The sequence below is a fragment of the Pholis gunnellus genome, assembly GCF_910591455.1.
Source record: "Pholis gunnellus genome assembly, chromosome: 6".
Lineage (NCBI taxonomy): Eukaryota > Metazoa > Chordata > Actinopteri > Perciformes > Pholidae > Pholis > Pholis gunnellus.
This window is the reverse complement of record NC_136532.1, coordinates 10,935,887-10,959,848: the sequence shown is the minus strand read 5'-3', so window position 1 is coordinate 10,959,848 and position 23,962 is coordinate 10,935,887. Positions and strand designations below refer to the sequence as shown.

At 40.3% G+C, this 23,962-nt stretch overlaps 1 protein-coding gene across 2 annotated transcripts in view; it reads left to right on the top strand.

The window, feature by feature from the left end:
• Window positions 1-23,962, top strand: part of pcsk5b (proprotein convertase subtilisin/kexin type 5b) — a 50,951-nt gene that overhangs the window by 22,252 nt on the left and 4,737 nt on the right. For both annotated transcript variants that reach the window (XM_079161011.1, XM_079161010.1), the window contains exons 8-19: window positions 2,295-2,507; window positions 3,921-4,021; window positions 8,473-8,576; window positions 9,452-9,569; window positions 13,615-13,803; window positions 14,369-14,505; window positions 15,052-15,171; window positions 15,370-15,472; window positions 19,085-19,278; window positions 20,588-20,672; window positions 22,635-22,738; window positions 22,885-23,023. In XM_079161011.1, coding sequence (XP_079017137.1) covers window positions 2,295-2,507; window positions 3,921-4,021; window positions 8,473-8,576; window positions 9,452-9,569; window positions 13,615-13,803; window positions 14,369-14,505; window positions 15,052-15,171; window positions 15,370-15,472; window positions 19,085-19,278; window positions 20,588-20,672; window positions 22,635-22,738; window positions 22,885-23,023 — 1,607 coding nt within the window. The remainder of the gene's footprint in view (window positions 1-2,294; window positions 2,508-3,920; window positions 4,022-8,472; window positions 8,577-9,451; window positions 9,570-13,614; window positions 13,804-14,368; window positions 14,506-15,051; window positions 15,172-15,369; window positions 15,473-19,084; window positions 19,279-20,587; window positions 20,673-22,634; window positions 22,739-22,884; window positions 23,024-23,962) is intronic.

Sequence of the window (23,962 nt, the reverse complement as noted above, 5' to 3'; positions counted from 1 at the left end):
GTGCTGTACTCGACTTCTGCCGTTGATTAATCTGTAGACTAAACAAACAGTTGATAAAAACAAACTAAAAACAAAACACCATAATCACAATTGTACAATTTCCCAGAGCCCAAGATGACAGTTGCAATTTTTGCATTTCTGTGCAAAACCTGAGGATTTTCAATTCACAAATATATGATTTTAGACAAAAAGACAAAAGTAGAGAAATGCTAAAAATGTGAATGTTTGTCATTTTTCACTGAAGCTAATGATGATTTTTCTGACAACTGACAAATGTATTAATTGGCAATTCTTGTCACCAATGAATTGTTCATTCTTTAGTCTCTGCTCTCCTTCGATCTGTTGATGACGATTGGATTGCTGTGCATCAGTTTCACATTGTGTTTCTCCACTCTCCCCTCCTTCATCGTCCTCTGTCCTTCTTCCTCTCTCTACTCACTGTTTCCTCTCCCTCCCACTCTTTGTCCCTTCCTTTCTTTCAAAGCACTCTCCATCGCTCTCATCTGTCAGCGTTTGCTCCTGTCTGATCCCCCTCTCACTCAGAGGGGCTCCACTTCCTTATCACTGCCTGACAGAAGCACCCTTTTGAAGAACCCCGTTCCACCTTTATTATCTCTCTGTGTGTGTGTGTGTGTGTGTGTGTGTGTGTGTGTGTGTGTGTGTGTGTGTGTGTCTTTTTAACAAACGGTTTGAATCGCAGTGTCAAGTTTGTCAGATACCTTTTTTGCTGACTCCTGGCTGAACTTTGCCTTGACGCCTCAGTCGGACATCACCAGCACTGTAACTAGCTCAGTGTGTCTCCACCAGGTCTGGGTTTAGGTCATTTTCAACTCTGACAATTTTAGAAGTACAATGTCTAAAGTAAACGGCGTTTGGCTTGAGGAGGTTTGAGAAATAGTTAAGACTGAATACTCTTATTAGTAAATTAGTTGGCGTCTTTATTCACAGTTCTAGTCAATGTGAAGCTCACTCTGAGCTGGCCCGGGTCTCAGGGATCATTTATTTTTATTTTAGATATACTGTGTAACCTCTTCTGGAAACCTGGATTTGAATATTTAACAGCTGCCTGGCTGCTCATATAATGTTCCTCAGTTATAACAAATGTCCATATGTGTGCAATGTTCAGCCAAAGTTTGGTGAAATGCAAAACATGCACAATGAATCATTGAAAAACTCTGCCTTTGTTGTGCAAAACAAACCGGTCTTTTCATGAATATTTTGTGGCTTTATTGATTTGCTTCCTTTCATAGTTGTGTACAATTCAGTTACATTATTTTGTGGGCTGTTGATGCATTCTTAAAGCACAGGTAATGACTTTGCACAGGTAATAGTTTAAAAAATGTACAAGCTTAAAAAAGATTGAGTGAAACAGACATATGTACTGAACTCACAAAAATGATTAAACAAAAATAGAACTGGGTAAACACAAGGTCCAAACTGCTAGGATGCAAAAAACAAAGAGAAAGTTTTGGATAAACAAAACACAGAAGTCTGATGGAGAGCAATTATAGCACAACATGATATGATGATAAACGAATACATAGGAGTCAAAGATTAGAAAAGGACCTTATGGTGATCCTACGTTTAGGAGATTTATAAGAAGCTGCAGCTATTGCCTTCAAGAATAAAAAATAAGTATAACACATATAGATATAATTGTATTCTTTTCAACCCATATTGATATACAAATCTTACTGCTGAAAGCAATGTGGAAAATAAAAAGCTAAATCAGACAAGATGCAATAATGTGTACTATTTACAAAAAAAACATCTTTTTAAGCAATGTTCTGTATCTAATTTATTACTAGTTAATATAACATTATTCTAGTAATACATTATGTACATGATATCAGTCAGTACATTAACTCGTAACTTTTGCTGCTGTGGCACTGATATCAGGAGAGATGGAAATACACCTCAGTCCGAGATCGGATAAAATCTCACTAACGCAGCAGATATGTCAACTTTTCAAAGGAAAGAAAACACAACTTTATTCTGCCCAGTTGAAACATTATGATTACTGAACTAGGATCAAATCACAGTTACCAGACATTCACAGGCTGCCGAGGCTTTGGTGCCTACTGATCTTTGCTGCCTCTCTGACTGTTGCTGATCATTTCTTCGTCATACAGTGGTTTTGCACACTGAACACATAACTTGTTACTCAGACAGACCTTAAAAGAACATTTTCAAATATCAAGCCAAAACAAAGCCTGATGAAGAGTAAGTACCTCTTAGTGCTAAAACAAATCTGCAGCCTCTTACTGTATCCTCTCTGCTTCTTTTCCTGTTAGGGGAGGAAGGGTCGTGGCTCTATTTTCGTGTGGGCTTCAGGAAACGGCGGGCGCAGCAGAGACCATTGCTCCTGCGACGGCTACACCAACTCCATCTACACCATCTCGATCTCCAGCACAGCTGAGAGCGGACGCAAGCCATGGTACCTGGAGGAATGCTCGTCCACACTGACCACCACCTACAGCAGCGGGGAGAACTACGACCGAAAGATTGTAAGGAAATTGTGTGCATGGTTTTAAAAACTGCTGAATGCATACACATTCTTTAAATGTTCTTTAAATGAGCACGAGTTCCCATGGCCTGACTTTACTGCAGGGCCAGAACGCGTATTCCTTCTTCACTGATGTCCGATGTTCTAGCACAGTGTTTTGTGCTTGATTGAGATTTCGACAAGATTTCTATTTTCCATCTTTAAATGTGTGACATGAACCAAAGAGACTTGCTAAGGCACGTCTCCCTGTCCTAGATAATTTACATGAAATACTGACCATGTTTTGATTTGGAGCTTAAAAATGAGTGTAAATAATATAATTTCAGTTAAGAATACAGCATGATGCTATTTGGCATTAACTTCACCTTGTTTGTGTGTGTGCTTTGTGGTCCAGTGGTGTGACCTGGTTTCACCCACATTGACCAACTCACTCCCATGCTCCACTTGGATGGACAGTGACAGTTGTCCACTGTGAGCTAGCTTGTCTGGCAGTGTTTTGCTACATTCCTCATTCTGATGCTACAGACGGACGGACACACACACACACGCACACACACACACACGCACACACACACTCTCTACAGTGTCCCTCTGGCTTAGTACAGTCGAACCTCATATATCTGAATGTCAGTCTAATCTACTTGAGCACACACTCTCCTGTCTACTTAATGCTGTTGGACCACTTTCACTTCTTACTTAACCATTTCAGATTCTGTGTGTGTATATTCAGATAATCCCTCAAACTTTTTGGTGCAGGAGAGGCCCTTTGATGAGGGCTCATACTGGAAATTAGACACGCTTTTCTTGGCTGACTGACTGTCGAGCTGTCTTGAGTTGTTGGCTGCTAAAAGTCCAAACAATCAAGCGAACATACAGCGCTTTTACAACATGCTTTACTAGTCCTTCTTCCCTCTTACTCGTTGTCCTTGGATTCTCCTTGGGGATTGAATTCATTCCTTTAATTCTTGGGGAAGTGTGTGTGTGTGTGTGTGTGTGTGTGTGTGTGTGTGTGTGTGTGTGTGTGTGTGTGTGTGTGTGTGTGTGTGTGTGTGTGTGTGTCTGTGTGTGTGTGTGTCTGTGTGTGTGTGTGTGTGTGTGTGTGTTATCTGCAGTGAGGCAGTTTATCAAGGCTGGAATGTGAGTTTCAGGTGTGTCTAAATCCTTCTGATCATCATGACTTCAATCTCTCTCTCTCTCTCTCTCTGTCTCTCTGCCTGTTTCTTTCTCACTCTCATCTTTCCAATAAGTCACTCTTCTCTCTTCTCTTCCTCTTCTTCAACTTTTTTCTTTTGGGTTGTTTCTTGTCTCTTCCCTGCCCCTTTCTCTGTCTTCATTCCTGTATTTCCTCTTCATCTCTCTTCCCTCCCTTGTCTAACTCAGTCTTCACTCTCACTCTCTTCTCCTCTGTTTGCAGATCACAACAGACCTGAGACATCGATGTACAGACAGTCACACAGGGACGTCGGCCTCGGCTCCCATGGCTGCTGCCATTGTTGCTCTGGCACTGGAGGCAAAGTAAGAGCCACTTAACCTCATCCCTTTGCTTTATCCCTTTGCCCCTTGCTTACCTTCTAATGCCCTCTTGTCCTCTGGCATCATTGATCTATATGGGGAACTTCTGAAGCATTGTCTCACAAGCATATCGTGCTGAGCAGTTAAACAAATGTAAATGTTCTTCTGGATGGTGAGAGTGTAATGTAAAGAGTACAGTGGTTTAGAGTTTCAGCTTTTGCAATTAACTTGCCTCTGTATAGTGATGTATTCACATTTACTGATTACATCTGCAACTGGCAGGGGTGCTCTGTGGTGCTGAATAAAAGGGGTCATCTGCTGTTAATATGTAACTGTTATTTTGGATGCCAGGCCAACATCAATAGTGGACAGTTTGTTGATGTGACAGACAAACCATCATTTTTCCAGGTATATAAACTTTGTTTGATTAATCCTTTCCTCCAGTGCACCTTCTGAGAGGGTTTAATGTGAGTTTGGGTATAGACATGCACTATGCTGATACCTTTTTCAGTAAACTATAGATAAAGTGTATGTGCAGTCTTCTTCGGTATACAGTACTTGTGTGTTTTTCAGGTACTTGCCTGCTTGTGGATTGTCATCTCAGTCAGTGGTGAACTGTGCTTGAACGTTAACTGAATAAAGCACTCCATTGAGTGGTGCCAGCTATATACAGCTGAAGTGTGTACATACTGTAGCCTGTTTTACCTGAGCTGGGACATATACTTTGATAAACAATATATTACAGTACCCGCTCCTCTGTAATATCACAATGTTATCTTGGGATCCTGAGACTGAGGTGTTTGCATCCTTTACTGCAGACATTTGAATCTGAACTGTTCTGCTTTCTGCAAATATATGGCTGTTCCAATGAGGGCACATGACACGAACAGTGTTTCATCTCCGCTGTCTTTACAATATCATGACATTATAAATATAGAATATGACTGATTACTATATGTCAGATAGTTGTCTTGAGATAGTGATGTTGTCATTATTGTGGGCAAAATATTGGGATTATTGATTCTAAGCTAAATCTTTTCCCTTTTTTATGTTTTCAAACTTAAATAATTTAGATCTTGGTTTCAAGATATCCTTTTGGCAGAATTTCACCCCGTCTGTAACAAGCAGGGCTACCCACAGACATTTGTGGCCAGGTGCTAACATGCCAAACACTTCTGCTACAGGGTTCTGGAGTGATTTCAATGTTGGCATTTTCAGAGATGGGAAAAGAGACAGATTTTAAAGGCATTTTATTTTCAATGGCTTCCCCTTATGCCTTCTAGATGCCCTGGTAGCTTCTTGTGTGAAACACTGCAGATGCCTGCCCTGCCTGCTCCTCTTTGGAACCTGTTGATGTGCTTTATTTGTGGGAAATTCATTAATTGGAGTGAGTGCAGTGCAGGTGCAGAGACTGTGAATTGGTCTTCACCCCATCATCACATGTTGAGCGGCTCGGTAAGCTGAGGTCACTTCATTTAACCTGGATAATCCAATCCAAATCCTCCCAGTAGAAAATATTCTCGGTTTCCAGGCAGTGCTGGGCACATAAGCCTGTTTCCTCAACAAGATTATCACACACTGCTTCTTACCTGCCTGCTTTCTTCTCTTCTACTAGCTCTCACTTCCTCTGTTGTGCGTGCTGAGCCTACACCACTGTCATGATGGTCTTTTTCTTTTTTCTTTTTTTCTCCTCCAAGGCAAACACTCTTAACTTCCTTCCATCCTTTTGTTCACTATCTCACATGGATAAACCTGCACGCATGCACATGCAAGCAAAGAGGAGAGGATGAAAGTTTAGACAAACTGTGCAATACTGATCGTATCTGCTCTTATCTGGTGAATGAAAGCGAGCAAACTCTGTGTGATAAACATGTCAAGACGCCATTACGCTAGACTTCTTTTTACAATCTACTGTGAGGTCTTTTCCCTTGGTATGAGAGTGGATTGGAACATGTTGCTCCGGAAAGCTGTCTCATGCTCCGTTCGCTGTACATTTTGCCAAGTTTAAGATGTTTTAAGTCGGCACATGATTTATCTCTTTATGAGTCTGGCACAGCAAGGTTTAAGAGCTTCAGAAACTTATATTTCTATCCCCCTTTCCTTTTCTCCTTGGGAGTGAAGACATGGTAAAGTGAGGGAACATGGAGACAGGACTCTTCAGTGAGGAAATTAGGAGGGATAAACAAGAAATGAGCAAGGATGTCATCTGCTAGGTTACATTTGTCTGCTTTCAAATTCAAGCTAGAGAAGCAGATAAAGTTTAAAGTACCAGAAATGCTGATTATAGTTCAGTGGGTAATCTACCGTCACTGGACTGAACCAAGGTGAGATGGAGAGGGCCTATTGACATTTTTGACTCTTCATTTTCCTTCTTGCTTTCTCCCTGCAGATTACCCATGTGTGTTTTCATCCATAATTACACTTAAAAGAAGCACCAAGAAACCCATATTAGACGACCTCGTTTGCTGCTGGTTTTCCCCAGTACGCAAGCTACTCCATTAATTAGTATTGGCTTGTTTATAGGAAGGGTGTCGTGGCCTAGATAACGATGCCAAAGTCACTTTTAATTAATGACCATAAAACATGTATGGAACCATAATTATACAGTGGCAGCTAAGCCTATTAATAATGATCTGTACATTAATTATGCTGACTTGTACATCACTTTACTGTGCTACCATCCTGTAATTGTTTTTTACTTGATATTTTATTTTCAACTTTTTAAGAAGTATATGTCTTTCAGTTAGTCCATTTAGGCCATTAGGGAACAAAGTGTAACACAATATCTTTTGTCTTAGCTACTGTTGTTTTATGGGTATTAAAGGGGTGTGATATTTGAAGTTCACTGCAGGAATGGAAAAAGAAGACATTTTATTTCCATCTTCCAATATTTCCTTGTTTAGTCTAATCCTGATCTTATTCCTAACATCAGAAAGCATTCTTGAATAGAACCCTGCAACCTGCAAAAGGCTGACCTAACACTCCATTAAGTAAATTTGAATACTGTTCTTTAAACCAACGAGTGATGGATAGCTAATGTGAAAAGTATAGCGGTTTTCTAGTGCTGCGAGAGATAGATGGCCAGCTTTCAGCATTACTGAATCGTTCTGCTCTTAATGTATGTAAAAACGAGGAAGGAAATGGTTGAAATTATAAAGACCTAACGGTCGGAGACCTCAGGATTTTATGACATGTTTGACTAACTAATTTGAATGTGATCACCACACTCAGCATCAACCTGGGAATGTTCCAAAAGGGATAGATCTGACTCAAAAAATGTAAACCACATTGCTTTCATTAAAAGTAAAAGAAATGTGGTTTACATTAAATCTATAAAATATATAATGCAATATATGCATAGAACAATATAATAAAGAAAAGATAAAAATACAATAAAACAAACATTGATTAACCCTATCCCCAGCCCAGTAGTGCTACTCCTCCATACAGATAAAACTGCCAGAAGATTCTTCTGACTATAATCTATGAAAATCAGCAGCTAAATGTGTGATGCTGAGATGTTAAGGATTTTAAGCTTTCACATCATACCAGCGTATCTTCTTAAATTTTTAAATCTGAATGTTGGGTTGCCAACGTTTAATATTAGTTTTAGGTCAACTGATTCAGAGCAGTGCAGATTCTGGAGGTCTTAGATGGAGAGGGAGTGACACGAGGGGAAGGAATGGAGCATCTGGCCGGCATATGAGATGGAAGGGAATCCCAGGAAACTTGGTGACCCACTTCTTCCTGGTTTTTCCCTTTTTAATGTAGCATTTGTACATCAAAGCACTTGAGGCAAATGGCTGCCATCTCGTAATGGATCTCGCGTGAGATCTGAGAAACTAGGGATGGATGAACGGGTATCTATGCTCTTCATCTATGCTTCTCTGTCATTTTCTCTCTCAGTAATCTTCCACCTACTGTATATTACTATGTTTTATTTACCTTGTTTTACATTTCATCTGCTTTATTCTTTCTTGCACTTAGTTTTTTAACCTCCTTCCCCTTTTATCCCAAACGTTTTATGTTTCTCTTTCACCCACATATCTTCCACCATGCTCTTGTCTGAATTTATTCAGAATGAACAGTGAGATATCTTTTCTGTCTTACTATTCATTCATTGTCTCCCTTTTAGTCATTTGTTTTTTCTCTTCATGTTCTGCTTTGCCTTTCACAACATAATGAATTATTCAAAACGTTTTTCTCATCATTATTCCTGTATTTAAATCTGTAGTGCAGCTTGACCGGGTCTTTTATGTATGTGCATTTGTGTAGATTTTAATATTTGTTATTTAAAATGTATGCGTATGTCTGTTTGAGTATGTGCATAGCAAAGCAGGTATTTACATCATTTAGTTATTCATTTATTCACTTAGTTCTTGCTCAGTTTTGCCCTGGGAGTTTTTTTACATTACAATAAATATATTAATGTACGTGTGTGTTTTTTCCACTAGTCCTCTTCTAACATGGAGAGATGTTCAGCACATAATTGTAAAGACCTCAAGAGCCGGACATCTCAGCGCCCCGGACTGGAAGACCAATGCTGCTGGTTACAATGGTACACACACACGTACACACACACACACGTACACACACACGTACACACACACGTACACACACACACACACACACGTGTTATAAAGAATACTAGAAAAATGGTTGCGGAGAAATCAATATGCAGTATTTTGACACCTGAATTTGTTTTCTCCAATCACAAAAGGGATGATGAGCAGTTTCCAAAAATGTTTCTTGCTTAACTACTGCGCCACCAGCTGCCATCTGTCAGGGTCCATGTCGGGTTGCTTTTTGTAACTTTGTGTGTGTGTGTGTACGAGGGAGAGAAACCAACACAGTGAGAACTAGGGGTCAGCCAGGCTACAGGCCCAGTGTGCCTGGAGATTTTCCAAGTGTTTTTTCAAAGAGGAACTAAAGAGAAACAGAACAGGGAATGAGGGGTGGGAGAAGTATGGAAGGAATTCATATTTGAGCTGTTGTACTCATAAGTTAAGTAGTTTTTAAACTTTATTTTTCATTTTTAGACAACTACCTTATATGTCCACAGTATTTTCATTTCAGTTAGTAGAGAACATCAAATTTAGAGAATACGGAATCTTTTTTTGAGACAGATTTTGACTCTGTAATAACCTAGATAACAGTCTTTACTAGAAATATAAAAACAGTACAATACTAGGTACCTTTTAAGGAGGGCTACACACTTGTCCAGAGGTTTTGTCACTGATTTATTCTGACCCCCTCTTTCAGATTTTTTTTCAGGGTGCGTGATTTCAAGATTGGGAAAATAATGGAAAAATCTTCTTGAGAAATGTTGAACTATTAACACTCATTTTTGAGTAAACCATCATTACTATGAGAAACAGTAGAGTCGGCATTGGAGTGGTCTGATCAACTGTGACTTTTCACTGTTTCCTACAGTCAGCCACCTTTACGGCTTTGGTCTGATGGACGCTGAGGCGATGGTGAAGGAGGCGGAGAGATGGAAGCAAGTCCCTATTCAGCACGTCTGTGTGGAGAGCGCAGACCGACAAATAAGGTAGAATTAACCAACACACACACACACACACACACACACACACACACACACACACACACACACACACACACACACACACACACACACACACACACACATATCCTGACATACTAGCTTGCAGGACACGTGTTATATTTCCAGTGCTGATAAGCTGCCCTTCCAAGTGGTCAGACAACTTGTTGAGCACAATTTCATTAACCTGAAATCATATTGAACCATGAGTCTCCTTTAGCATTTCAATGTATACTAACTGTCCAAAAGTATATTAGATATTATATCAATATGTCATTGTTAAACCTCTCTGTGCAGGCAAGTAAAGTTCTTCCACACCAAACTTGGAAAATCATTTCCTCATGGTCCTCACTTTGTTCAACTTGACAAACTGTTGTCATTATTTGCTGGAGCATTAGGATTTCCCTTAATTGGACCTAAAAGGTCCAAACCAACAGCATGTGGACTGGGGTGTCTACATAAATTAATTCTTGGACTCTACTGCTGTGCCTCAATAATGGATGGCTATTCTATAGTTAAACAGGTATATTAACTGTAGTAGACTCTCTGAGTTTGAAGTGAAATGCCAGATAACTGAGTCAACTCTAAGACCAACATATGTGACACAACTTCTTTCTCAGTTTTTCTCGCATTTTTTTCTTTCCCTGGTGTTTTATGCACCAGCATGTGTTTGAGAGTGCGGTTGTGCAAGCTGTACCTTGATAGGGGCCAAGCATTAGTTCTGGCAGGGTGGTTTTCACATAAGACCTTTACTACGCACACACACACACACACACACACACACACACACACACACACACACACACACACACACACACACACACACACACACACACACACACACACACACACACACACACACACACACACACACACACACACACACACACACACACACACACACACGGAGAGAGCCAGGGCTTCACAGCTTGTTATTCTTGATGCAGCTGGAAGCCAGAGCACTGTTCTGTGTTAGGCTGGCTGGCTGAACTCGGGCCCTGGTTTGCTTTCAGTCGAAGGCTCGGGCGGCCAGCGACTGCAGCATTACCAGTGTCATTCTGTCTGTTCTGCTTCAGTGCACAAGTCAGTCCACATGAGGCTTATGCAGTCCAGCTTGTGTCAGAGGCAGTTGTGCTAAGCCCTCTGTACTCATGGATTGTGTGTTGGCTCATGGAGAGATTACCACTGTTGTTGTGTAAAAGAAATAAAACAACCATGTCATTTTAGCCTCCTTTTTCCATGTATAGTATGTAAGTAGTATTTATGAGTAGCCTTAGAGATGTGTGAAATGGTCAGTCAAACATTTGTCCAGTTACTGGTTGCTTAAGCCTTTTTCAGAAACAAAATGACCCTTCTTCCATCCAGCCAAATGTAGGCAATAACTAGGAAACCTAAGGCTTTATTTTGTTTGGTTTTGGAACAAAGTCATGACATTTTATTGTGTAACACATTACAAAACTGACCTAAAAAGTATGAGACATTCTTTTCCCTTAACTAACCACTTTATTGAGTAAAAACGTGTGATTGTGCCTATGTTTCTTTTCATAGATTGTGGTATTGTGTTTTGGAGGCAGGTCTATATGCGTCTCTTTTTCTTTGTTGGTGTACATCTACAGATTTGCGTGTTCTGTGCTTCTGACTTGCTGCATGAGTGCAGCCATCACCTCACTGCTGTATGTTCCCACAAACCCTCTGGCTGGCCTCTCTGACTGCGTTTGGTAATGTCTGTCTGCTATCGCTCGCCTCACTCCACTTGGAGCACACACCAGGAAAACTGCCTGATCCGTGTGCAGTCAGGATGGTGTTAATCGGCTGTGCATCTGCTCTGCTCGGTCCCATGCGTATGGTTCAGTTATCTGTGTTGTGTCATGGAGAAGCCAGAGCTGTGATATCAGCCCTAGACTCCCCAGCCATTACTGCTGTCCGCTTTCCAAACAGTCATTAACTACTTACGAAAGAGACAATCAGTGTTATTCATTCCATCATGTCTGCCTGAGCTCATGCCATTTCCTTGTGTATTTCTCAGTTTTCAATTGTAAGTCCATACTATCACCTACTTATAATTTCAGATGGTTACATTCACACTTAGTTTTTAAAAAACCCATTAGCAGAATGCAGGTATTTGACTGTAATTGAAATATTTGTGGGTCTGAATGGCAAAAGAAAAAACGTTTAAGAATCAAATACATTGTGTTGCTCTTTGTCTCAGTTCATTCTTGAGCCAGGTTTGAATAATATGTTGTTCCAAGAGAAAAGCGTCATCTTCATTGCACATCTTAAGGCAATCTTTACCAGCTGCTAATTGTCTTGGGGTAATTTTCCTCTTAATGATAAACATCTGCGCTGTATCACTTAGGCCCTAAAAATGTCATCACTGTCATTGTAACCCTGACAACCGGGGGGGATAAAACTGGTTCCAATACAGGGTCAAACCACACCAGTCCCTGCCATTAATTGTCTTTCAAATAATAATTATACTAATCCTTTTTATGTTGTTTTGCGAGCAAGTGTCATTCACCAGCTCTACTTTAGTTTCCAGCCAATAACTGCTGCATGTAATCCAGTGAGTTGACATGTTGAGCTGGCGCAACTGCTTCATGTGTTCCCCGTTGTGCAGCAGCAGCGTATGACCCTTTTTTTACTTGCTCTAGCAAGATGGTGTCCATTGTCCCCTGTATTGGACCTGGACCTGTCCATGTTTTCATGTTTTTGTCATTCTACTGCTATTACATTAGATCATAGCACAGATGTTATTCAAGGAGTCATTATATGTTTGTGTTCGGTGATCATTCTGCGGAGCTGTGCTTAGCAGGCAGAACAAAAAAACGCTCTTTGTCTTTTAATCATGCTCATGGTTCTTTGTTTCTTTGGCAGGTTGAGGTTTCTGAAATGGAAAACTTTTGTGTATGATCTTTTGAGGTTAAATCAAAGTACATGTGATTGCTTTGAGGGGAGCCTTAGTGAAATGAAACTTGATATTGAGTGTTATGTCATTCACTAACATATAGCCGACTGAACAGAATGTGTCAGTGTCGGGAGACAGCCACAGTCCCCACCCTCCCCGAAACAGCAAACGGACTACAAGTACATTATTGCTGAGAGCACACAGAGTTAACTTCAGCAGCTAAATCCTGTGTTTTGAAGATCATGTCCAGATGAATTTAACTCAAACCAAATGTGTGGTTAATAAATAAGGGTATCTGATACTAAATAGGCCCCATTGTCCCAATACCTGATCCAGCTATTTGTGTCTGTATGAGACCAATATCAGTATCGGCACATCTCTAATTAGTAGCTCTAAACAAGTTCACTTTAAAATTTGTATCACAGCTCTGTAAAGAAGAAAGATATCTCATTTTGAAAGACAAGTACATTTTCTGAAGCTGCTGTAATCAGAGCCCACGTTTTATCTTAAGCGATTTCAAGTTTATCTATGTAACACACTTTTAATCTGATTGGCCATCTGCTGCACTCTGATATCCTATTTCTGTTTGCTTTTTTGTTGTTGAGGTTTGATGATTGTTCGAAAATCACTGTTTCAACGAAATGTACTGGTACACCCAGCAAATCAATTAATACCACAATGTCCACAAATTTGTTTTATGGCTTTCCCACTTTCTGTCAGTAGAGCTGGTTAAATGTGGTGAAATGTATGAAATAACTATAAAATTGATGCCCTTTCATCCTAATATAACAATTTTGTCATGTCTTGTTGCCATTTTGTCTTTATGTATCGTACGCTATCTGTGTCTTGATATCCTCTTCTGTTGATGCGAAGAGTTTTCTACTGTGTAATATATTTTTTAGTTTTATTTTATGTATGCAATTAATGTTTACTCAACGTTTAACTTTGCTGCCTTCTTGGCATCGCAAAAGAGATTATATCTCAATGGATTTCGTCTGGTTAAATATAAATCAAAATACATTTGTAACTGTTAATGTCCCAAGAAATAACAAACTGGATATTTCGTTTTTTGTTTGTGTTTTCTTCTCATGTCTACCTTTTTTGATTAGTTCCCATCTTGTGTTGCAGAACTATTCGTCCAGAGCATGTGGTCCGGTCGGTGTACAAGGCAACAGGATGCACCGACAACCCCAACCACCATGTGATCTACCTGGAGCACGTGGTCGTACGTATTACAATCACACACCCTCGCCGTGGGGACCTGTCAATCAATCTGACCTCACCCTCAGGGACCAAGTCTCAGCTGCTAGCCAACAGGTAAAAAAGCAAGTTGTGTTATGCTATCTGCAATGTAATACTACATAAACTGCAAGACGTCAGAATGTGATCTTCAAATTTAATAACCCACATTGAGATGTGATTTTTTGCAAATTATGTCAAAAAACAGAAAGGGGATTAAAAATTCAGCTTTTTTGTTCTGACTTAAAGAAAGGCAAAGTGCTTCTAAATTACAAATGTTGTGACCCATGGAGTTAAATACTTACTTAAGCTAAATGAGGTGTTTCTGTCAATTTAAATGAATTTGCACGATTCTCCAAAAATGTCACTTGTTTATGCTTGCTTCGTTAACAAGAAAACATTTTAATCTGGGCTGAAACACCATAAGCGCTGTATGTACCTCGTTCATGTTCACCTCGAATACACCACAGTCATGTAAAATGTTTGTCCACGGTTCATTTGAGACTGGGATTGTACTCGGTTGAGTGGTTGAGATTGTTTGTACTGGTATTTGCAGTACTTGAGTTGTTTCCTCATCTATGATTTTGTGTGTTTGTATGGGTGTGTGTGTGTGTGTGCGCCTGGATGTGTTGTTGATGTGCAGGTTGTTTGATCACTCCATGGAGGGTTTTAAGAACTGGGAGTTTATGACCACCCACTGCTGGGGAGAGAAGGCAGCAGGCGACTGGGTCCTAGAGATCTATGATTCACCTTCGCAACTCCGCAGCCAGAAAGTACCCGGTATGACAGTGTTGCTAATTTCTTTAATTAAAAAAAGAGTCATCAGTCTACTTACCCATTTATTTAATTACAGAGACAGTAGAAATAGAAGGAACAGGAAGAAGTACAGCAGGAGCACACATGGTGCTCTGCAGGCAATGAACTTAACTGCTCAAATGACCCACTAATTTAACAACATAATAAAGTCTCAAAGGGAGACCAGCAGTCGCTAAAAAGCTGTTCCAGCAGTCACTATAGTCCCATGTAACGTGTGCCTAGTTTTCTCATGTGTGTTATTAAGAGAAAATAATGTAATATAATCTACTTATGGTAGCTGAAAATACCCTGAAATATAGAGCAATGTAGAAGGGTGGTGAAAGATTGTTGAACTGAGTTATCATCTCACAACTGAACAGCAAAAAAGAAGATCCTGCCTTTACACATCTATTAATCTTTTTTTTTTGTGCAATATAATGACAATCATATCGCTGTCAAAGGATATTCAGCTGGTCGCCATCAGGACAGGCTGAAGTGTGTTATACTTTTACAATGCTTCTGTTTCCTCAGGCAAGCTTAAAGAGTGGTCCCTGGTGCTGTATGGCACCTCTGTGCACCCGTACTCATCTCTGCGCAGCGATAAGCCCCGCTCCACAGACATGCTGACGCCCACCGAAGAGGAGTTCAACGGTAAGTGATTAGTCCAGAGCCGCACAGAGACAGGTTTGCCATAGAAGCAGCATTGCAAAGTAACATCATTCTTTAGTGTCCTGTCACAATGATAGTAAGCTGTACATAAACTCCGTTAATAGTGACAAAGTAATGAGACCATGAAACCTATTCATACGGTCATCATCTCTTTACGATGTTACTTCTGTGTGTCTCCAGGCCCCTGTGACTCTGAATGCAATGAGAACGGCTGTGAAGGTCCTGGACCCAATCACTGCATCAACTGCCTCCACTACTTCCTCAAGTTCAAGAACAACACCAGGTCAGACTGCTTAAAGCTCCCTAATTTTGTATCTGTTTATTATAAAGCAGGCATAAATGCAATATACATTTTGTGAGTTATCGGAATTCGTAAAAAGTCACTCCGGAGTGTTATTCACAGCACCACCCTCTTGGAGCGGCAGAGCGTACTCGGGGCATTATCTCTGAGGAGACGGAGCAGCAGAGCGCCAAGTGCATTGAATTTGGAAATGTTACTTGTTTACCATACTATTGAATAAAACGTTTAGCTAACCTACATTTACGCCAACTCCTAACGTTAACTATAGACCCAAGCTGTTGCCTAGCAACGCAATTTTGTTGCACTTTAGACGGAGTGTATTTAGACAGACAGTATGGACAGCAAAACTTAGATTTCATTTTTAAATATTGGGAACATAATTCCTCTCAGTCTCACTGACTATAGATTCTCACAGTATTCATGAAGATTTAAACGTAATTGCTGTGTGGACTTCTCCAGACCCAACTCAGGTTTTTCTTTTTTCCCCCCTTCATTAAAGAAGTGCACTTGAGCTACAAAGCTACAGAGAGAAGATGCTTTTGTCTCATATGTGATTTCAACAACATCTGATTGTGTTTTAAGAGTGTGAAGTCCTCTGGGAGTTAAGAGACTGCCAGATAAAGAGCGGGGTCAATACTAGCTGAAGGTCTCCATCAGAAAGGTGAAGTGAATGTCGGTGTATACCTATTCACTGAGAACTTTTATTTGATTTAATTAGTTCAAGGCTATATTCTGATCGTGTTCTCAAGCATCAAATTTGATGTAATTTACTGTGCATGTTTTTTTGCTCTGTAAATGGAACAACCAAATTTCTGGTGATGGCTTGACATGTCAATAAAGTTAAATCTTGGGTGTGGGGATTTATTTGGTTAAAGTTGGATCTTTGAAGAGTAGGAAACACAGTCCAGGGTGGAGAGAGGCAACAAGTAGTTCATCTTTCTGAGGCTGTTTAAAATGTCTTTCTTAATACATAGTCAACATCTTTGTTATGACCTCTACCTCATATTTTGTTTTAAGAAGCATGCATGAACACTGACATTGACATAATTGGCTAACTATGGTTAAAGTATGCTAGGTGTGCTGTGATATTGGCAGTATGTTTCTTACATGACGGTGGCAAAGGCTCAAAATGATTTACAATAAATACTGGAGCACCTTTCTAGATCAGACGTCGCAACAGAAGGCAAAAACATGACATACTGTTGAGAAGCGATATGTAAACAGGTGGGTCCTGAGCTGCTCTTTAAAGGGTTTCACAGATGGAGCCACTACTTCAAATGCATTCTGTTATGATTTTCTTTCAGTATCACAACTACATGACATAATCTCTAGCTTGTTGTAATATTCTGACTCTTCGTCATGTCTTGGTCTGAATTTCTGTCACATTTGGATTTTCACATTTTGATGTTATCTCTTTGATGTGCTCATCAGTGCTTACTTATTCTGGATCATTTGGAGTTTCCATTTTTTCACCTTTTAAGGTCACAGCTCAATGCTGCCCTGGTATTTGTTGAGCTTAGTGTGAATAAGCTTTAACCTTGTCAATGTGATAGCAGAGATGCTGTTTCCTGTCGTTCATATCACATTCAGTCTCTCCCTTCCCCCTTTTAAAAGTATATTTACGTTTGTGTGTGTGTGTGCGCATTTGTGTGTGCCCTTAGGATCCCATTAGGATCAAAGTCTGTTCTAATTGCCTTTGTGTCGGCGGGTCTCTGCACTAATAAAAGGCAACCCGATGCAGGTGCATGAGAATGTGCGAGCTTAGGCGCTGCCTTATCATTAGCCCACTTTAGAGGTGTGCTGCCCTTTTTGTGCCACCACAGGGAGCAATTGATGAATGAAGATTGGGGGAGTGGTGGGAGGAAGGAGGAGGAATGGTGGTGGTGTTTAATGTTCAGATAATTACATCCCTATATATGTGTTTGATGATCTAGAGTCTAGACCAACCAAAAGGTGTGTGGGTCTTTGAAACTTTGTAGGGGTTTTGCACTTCTATGCGTATGTGTGCATTGTATTGTACACAGGCTCGTCGGCAGCATTTTGGAAATATCTAATAGTCTGTCAAAGAGTTTCTCTACATGATAACGGATGTTTTCAAGAGTGTTACTTCACCGGGACTACATTGAGTTGGGAAATTTAGTTCTTGTATTTATTCATTAATGTAATTGATCATTTTTCGTAAAATTTAAAACATTCTAAAAACTCACCACGTATAACTATAAATTATGAAATGTAATTGGCATGATGCAAGAAACACATACTGAGGACATGACCCTCTTTGTCCTCAGTGGTAGCCACAGTCCTGATCTGTTCTGATCAAAAGCACTGTAATTACGTATGAATCAGTTTCATGCAATTGTCAATTAGCTGAATTTCAAAATATAGTAATTTCCTTTATCGGCATGAAAGGTAACCAACATTTTGGGTGTGCCCACGTTTGGTTTCACCTCCACCAATAGTGATTTTTCAACCCATGTGTTTCTTGCCCTGTTTAAGCAAATGTTGCTACGTCCTCAAGTCTTCGTGATGCCTTTGGTGACTGAAACATAATCATAACTGATGGGAATGGTGGACAAAAATAACCTTGACATTTTCTTTTCAATTTCTTTTACCACATTTTCCTGTCTATACAATTTCAAGAACTCACTCAGATCTGACATTGTGGTCAGGAAAATTGCAGTTTAAAGTGTTTCTCACATTTAGTGGTATCCTTGGTGTAGACGGTTCATTATAGTGTTTTTACACTCTTTATCGGTTAAAAAACCATTTCATTGAAGCTGGAGGACAAACACATGGCAGTGTATACGTGCACTGGTGGATTATGTGTTTCACACATGCAATGTGTGTTTCTTGGCAGAAAACTCTGCAGTGTGTGTGATGAAGGCTTAAGGAGAGCGTGTGTGTGTGTGTGTGTGTGTGTGTGTGTGTGTGTGTGTGTGTGTGTGTGTGTGTGTGTGTGTGTGTGTGTGTGTGTGTGTGTGTGTGTGTGTGTGTGTGTGTGTGTGTGTGTGTGTGTGTGTGTGTGTGTGCGTTTTGTGCTTTTGAGGATTTTGGAGATCTTTTTCACCTTAGTAAGGGAGCCTCAGGGTGAAATGAGGGGGTGACGGAGGGCTGTGAAGTTATTCAACAGATGTTCCACCTGTTCACCATATAGCACCCACACGCACACACTTGGTCCCTCTACAGTTTGTCCAAACTCTATTTGTACATGAAAAAGAAGTTTACGAAAAAATATTCTGCTTTACTCCTTTTTAAAACTATATTTTTCTCAACTTATATTTATAATTGCATATTATATATATATTTCCCATAATAACCCTACATAAGAGGCATGTTTTCTGTCAGACATATGTTTTACATTTCGAGCCTGTTAAACATTATACTGATGCTGTGTGATAAAGGTTGTTAATCAAGGAACAATGACGTCAATTTGGACTCATTATCTCATTGTAAAGTCAGCATAAACTACATACAACCAGAATATGCCTGCAAGAAATACAAACTGTCCCTTCTTTTTGTTCCACTTTTGCCTTTTGTGACGCTCTCTTTCACCCTGCCTTCCTCCTTTCTCTCCCTTAAATCACCTCTCTCCAGGATGTGTGTGTCGGAGTGCCCCAGTGGCTTTTTCCGTGATGATAGGAAGCGCTGCAAGAAGTGCTCCTCGTTGTGTGAGACCTGCGTTGGTAGCCGTAGCGACCAGTGCACCACATGCAGGACTGGTTTCCACCTCAATGAGGGCTCCAACACGTGTGGCGCCAACTGTGGCGACGGCTTCTACCTCGACCATGGTACGTTTCGCCGGTGGCCAAACTGACTCTGCAATGTACAAACTGTAAACTAATGAGTGCACACATGATGGCACACCCTGCAGTCAGGGACGTGTTTCAGAACTCTTTCATTGTTCCTTGGTCCCACCATGGGGATTTGCAATCGGACTTAAATATTGTTTTCTCCTTTTGAATCTGTTTTCTTATAGTTCAACAAATAACATTAAACTTTCATCAGTTCTGGGGATGTCACACCAAAATCCCATCAACGCAAAATCGGATATTTTTATTTTTAGTTGCCAGCTATGGACAAAGTGGTGCAAGCCACACCACAAGATGTACGTTATGTGTGTTCAATCAAGTGGGATATTTGACTATTGTGTCAGTTTCTTACAATCAACTAATTAGCAACTAATGGTTATTTATTTTATTTCTGGATTACATTTCAATGTATACAATGTTAAAGAAATATTAAAATGCCAATTACAATTTGTCAGAGCCAAAAGTGGTGTCTTCAAATGTGCTTGTTTTGTGTAACTGACAGCAGAACATATTCACAGTTGAGAAGCTAGAACTAACACATTTTTTGCATTTCTTAAATAACAAATGATTGATCATCTACATAGTTGATTCATTTTCTTTTGATTGACTAATTAATAAACTAACTAATAATTGAAGCACTTATATTAATGGAAATCTGTGTGACCTGTCCATATACCTCCTCCACCCTTTAATGATTTTCAGATTCCTGAAAATCTCACCAACAATCCTCACTTACTCTGTCTCCTCCCCTCAGCTCTGATCATATGACTTTCCAAACAAAACCATAATGGCTGTGTACATGAGCAAGGTTTATTGGAAATGTAGAAATATCAGTTTTCATTAATAGTCATGGTCTACTCTGTGGTCTCCCAGGAATAATAAAACATGTTATTCATGAATGTTTCTCTCAATCCTCGTTGCTGTTGATAGCAGAATGGCTCATGTGCATTGTGATAAAGTGTGTCATTGCCTTTAGTCTTGCTTTTGAAATATTCATCTACATTCCTATCCTCCCTCACCAACACAACAATCTTCTTTTTCATCCCACCAGCTTTAGCCTTTTGACATTTCCGCTCTTCCCCCTGCTGTCTGTCCTCCTGTTTTGTTCATCTTCACCTTCTTCTACTTATTCTCTCTCCCGTTCTCACTGGTCTTCATCATTCACTTCACCCATTATCTTCCTCTTCATTATAGTCTTCTTCCTCTGCTCCCTTTCTTCATTTTAAATGTAGCCAGACTTCTGGTTCCTGTTAGCCTTGGTGTGACTGGCTCACCTGGTGTCTTTCAGATTCCAACATTTGCCGGAGATGTCCAGAGAACTGTAAGAAGTGCACCACCTCCAACATCTGCACAGAATGTAAACCTGGGATGAGGTAAACTGGGAGTCATGCAGTGCAATGCCTGAGTTATTGATTAGAGTTTAAAGCATTGATCATTTAGCAGGAAGTGATTTCCGTCTTGCTTTGTCTGTTGCTGCAGAACATGTGATTATACACCTTATAACGTGCAGTGTTTCGATTGTAATGGTATAGTTAGAAATGCTGCAAACACAACAAAATGATTGCTTTTCCTCTTAACTGCCGCAGAAACAGATTGAAGGATGTGTTTCACATTTCACCACTCCCTATGACGGCAGGCTTTTCAGCCCACCTTCAAGCAATTACAAAATGCTTTTATCCAAAACACTCACAATTTGTTTCTCATGATGGCAGCGAGTTAACATGCAAGGTGCTGGCCTAACAATGGGGAGCAACTTGGGATTCAGTGTCTTGCCCCAGGATGGCATGTGGACACAAGGAGCTGGGGATCGAACTCCGTGAGCCACAGCTGCCCTCAATGTTCCCCACAAGTATGAACAGTATGGTTTCAGTTGCAGCTCACCTAAACACATTTTTAGTAAATTACATAAAAAGATATTTGCAACATGGTGACTATGGGGCTCTGTGCTTGGAAAAGCCTTGATCAATCAATATAATTGTGATCTGGCTGCTATGAAGGCTGCTGGTATTAATCACAGCTTGTCCATATGTAGATCTACCATTACAGTCAGTCCTCTGTTGTACTAGTACAAATAGCTCAGGTTTTGTCTTTTTGCATTAATTTGGCTTCAATCTCAGCATTGTGGTTTCAAGATAAAAATCTTTTGTGTTCATCCACTCCGATGCTGCAGGAATACAGTACAGTGTAGCTAATTTAGACCAGCACATTGTGTTTCGCTGTGGTTTGAGTTCGCAGCATGAACCAATGAAATCGGGGCTTCCCAACTGTTCTCCTCTTGGGACACAAACTTGAGTAAACAGAGTTTCATCCTGTGACCGAAGCTTATTAAAGCCCACATACACTCATATAATGCGGAGACCCACAAGAAGTGGAGCCGTTGTCCATTTTGGGTTGTGGTCCTCACTCTGATCTAAGCTATTTAGTTATTCATGCAGACATGTTGCAGTTCATTTTCTGGCCACTTCCACAGCTTCAAACAACCCCAACTACGCTTGACCTGACAAAGCATTGGGCGTTTCAAAGTGCTCGAATTCCTGATAGGTCATGAATGAAACACTTGTGAAGCACTTAAAACATATTGCAGTCTTGAACCCAGCTTTAAGTGTTCAGTGTAGCCAGAGGTGGAGGTGGGGACACTAGTAAGCCATAATTTCCTCTGAATGCCAGCGAGACCACAGTAAGACACATGCTCACACACGCACACACACTCCAACAGTCTCCCATTCAGTACACCATTCATGGTCGGTTAGGAGACGAGGAGAAAGAGAGGACCAGACGAGATCGTTTCTGGGAAACGTTAACACAGACCAGCTGTTTTTCAGTTTACTGCAGCAAGCTCACCAACCTGTCCTCACTGTGACTTCACAGAACTGACTTTATAACCTGCAAACCTACTTCCTAACTGACTTCTACGCCTGTATCTGGCATCTGGCAAAATGTCTTGTATGACATTTATTCAAAACAACAAGTTCCCATTGATTACAGTTGAATCTAGAAAATGTAATATTCCTGTTCATCTGTGAAACAATGGACTGGGCCAGCAGCTAATGTGTACACGCACATGGCATCACCGGTGCTGGAGTTTTTTTTACTTCTCATTCTTCCTAAATATTTGCCCAGTAAGAAACCTTTAAAGAAAATTGCTCTATAACAGATGGCTTTTAACGGGCATACTTTAACTAATTTTCAGCAAACAGTTTGGATACGAGAGTGCTTTCACACATTTTACTTTTCGGAAACTCACTACCACCTGAATGGATTTTACGTTTGTTATTATTTTCCTGGTATTTCCTATAAAGGTATGAGTGTGTGTTTTTTTTTGTTTCTCTTTCTAGTCTTCAAGGAAACAAGTGTCAGATGACCTGTGACCCAGGGACTTATTACAATGGCCACAGACGGAATTGTGAGCCCTGTCATCGGGCATGCGCCACCTGCGCAGGTAGGAAGTCATACGATTGATTAGAATGACTTGTATTATGTGTGTCAGCGTGTTCTTCAGCTGTTGAAGCAGACGCAATCCTAATGCTAACATTTGATCTATAATGTCCTAACAATACACCTGAAATGTGTGTCTGTGTTTTTCAGGCACAGGTATAGAGGCTTGCACAAAGTGTGCAGATGGCTACTTACTTGAGGACTGGCGGTGTGTGTTAACATGCAGCACTGGCTACTACCTGTCAGAGCAGACCTCAGACAACGGGCAGGTGCAGAGGTCCTGTAAGAAGTGAGTCAGCACACCTGCCAACACCTCTTCACCACTGTGAACTTGTTGATCTCCAGTCTACAAAGACAAGAAAAAAAGAAAAAAAAGAAAGAAAATGAAGCGCTTTAGCCAGCGAAGTGCAAAGTGCCTAACTTTTTCTAGCACTACTTGTACTCTCTGCAGTGCCATGCTCAGGGACATATATTAAAACATGTATTAACATGTTTAATAAATAACTGACTGATTTAGTTTACGTTCTGTTTAAATCTGAATCCTGTGTGGAAATCATGCTACAGTAGGATCCATATAATCTGCTGCTGACTAATTTAAAGTGAAGAAATATTCTGTTTTTGGTTATTTCCTGCACCATTAATTAGCCATTGCCAACTATGTTCAGCAGCTCCACTCAATTTTTTGCCTACGTGAAGGCACGCAGTCAGAAATCAGAAAGCCATATAAATGTTTTACCTTAGAATTTACTATGTTTTTCTTTCTTGAACCACAACAGAACAGAATGTATCCATAAGCACTTAGACAGAAAGTGTTCAATTTCATTTCATCAGACATTATTTAAAAAAGTAAATCAACAAAAATCAACCAAGCATTGTTTTTGTCTCACCCTGTCCCCCCATAAATGCTGTTAGCCAGTTCCCAGTGCTATTTAGCAGCCTAACTACCTCAACAAGCGGTTAAGGTAACACTTCAACAGCTACCCGCCAACAATGTAGCTTGGCCGTTTTGTTGCTTTTGTTGCTCGTAGTGTGAACACAGTTTCACTGTTGCAACTTAAATGTTTTAATGATATATTTGCTGACTGTTTGCCTTCTATCAGACCCACGGTCAAACTCAGATATCTTGTCTGCTTTTTTATCGTTCCTTGAGGTTAACTTGCCTCCTTGATTTGTCTTTCTCCCACCTTGACTTTTTACCTTACTTGATTTCCTAATTCTCTGTCATCTC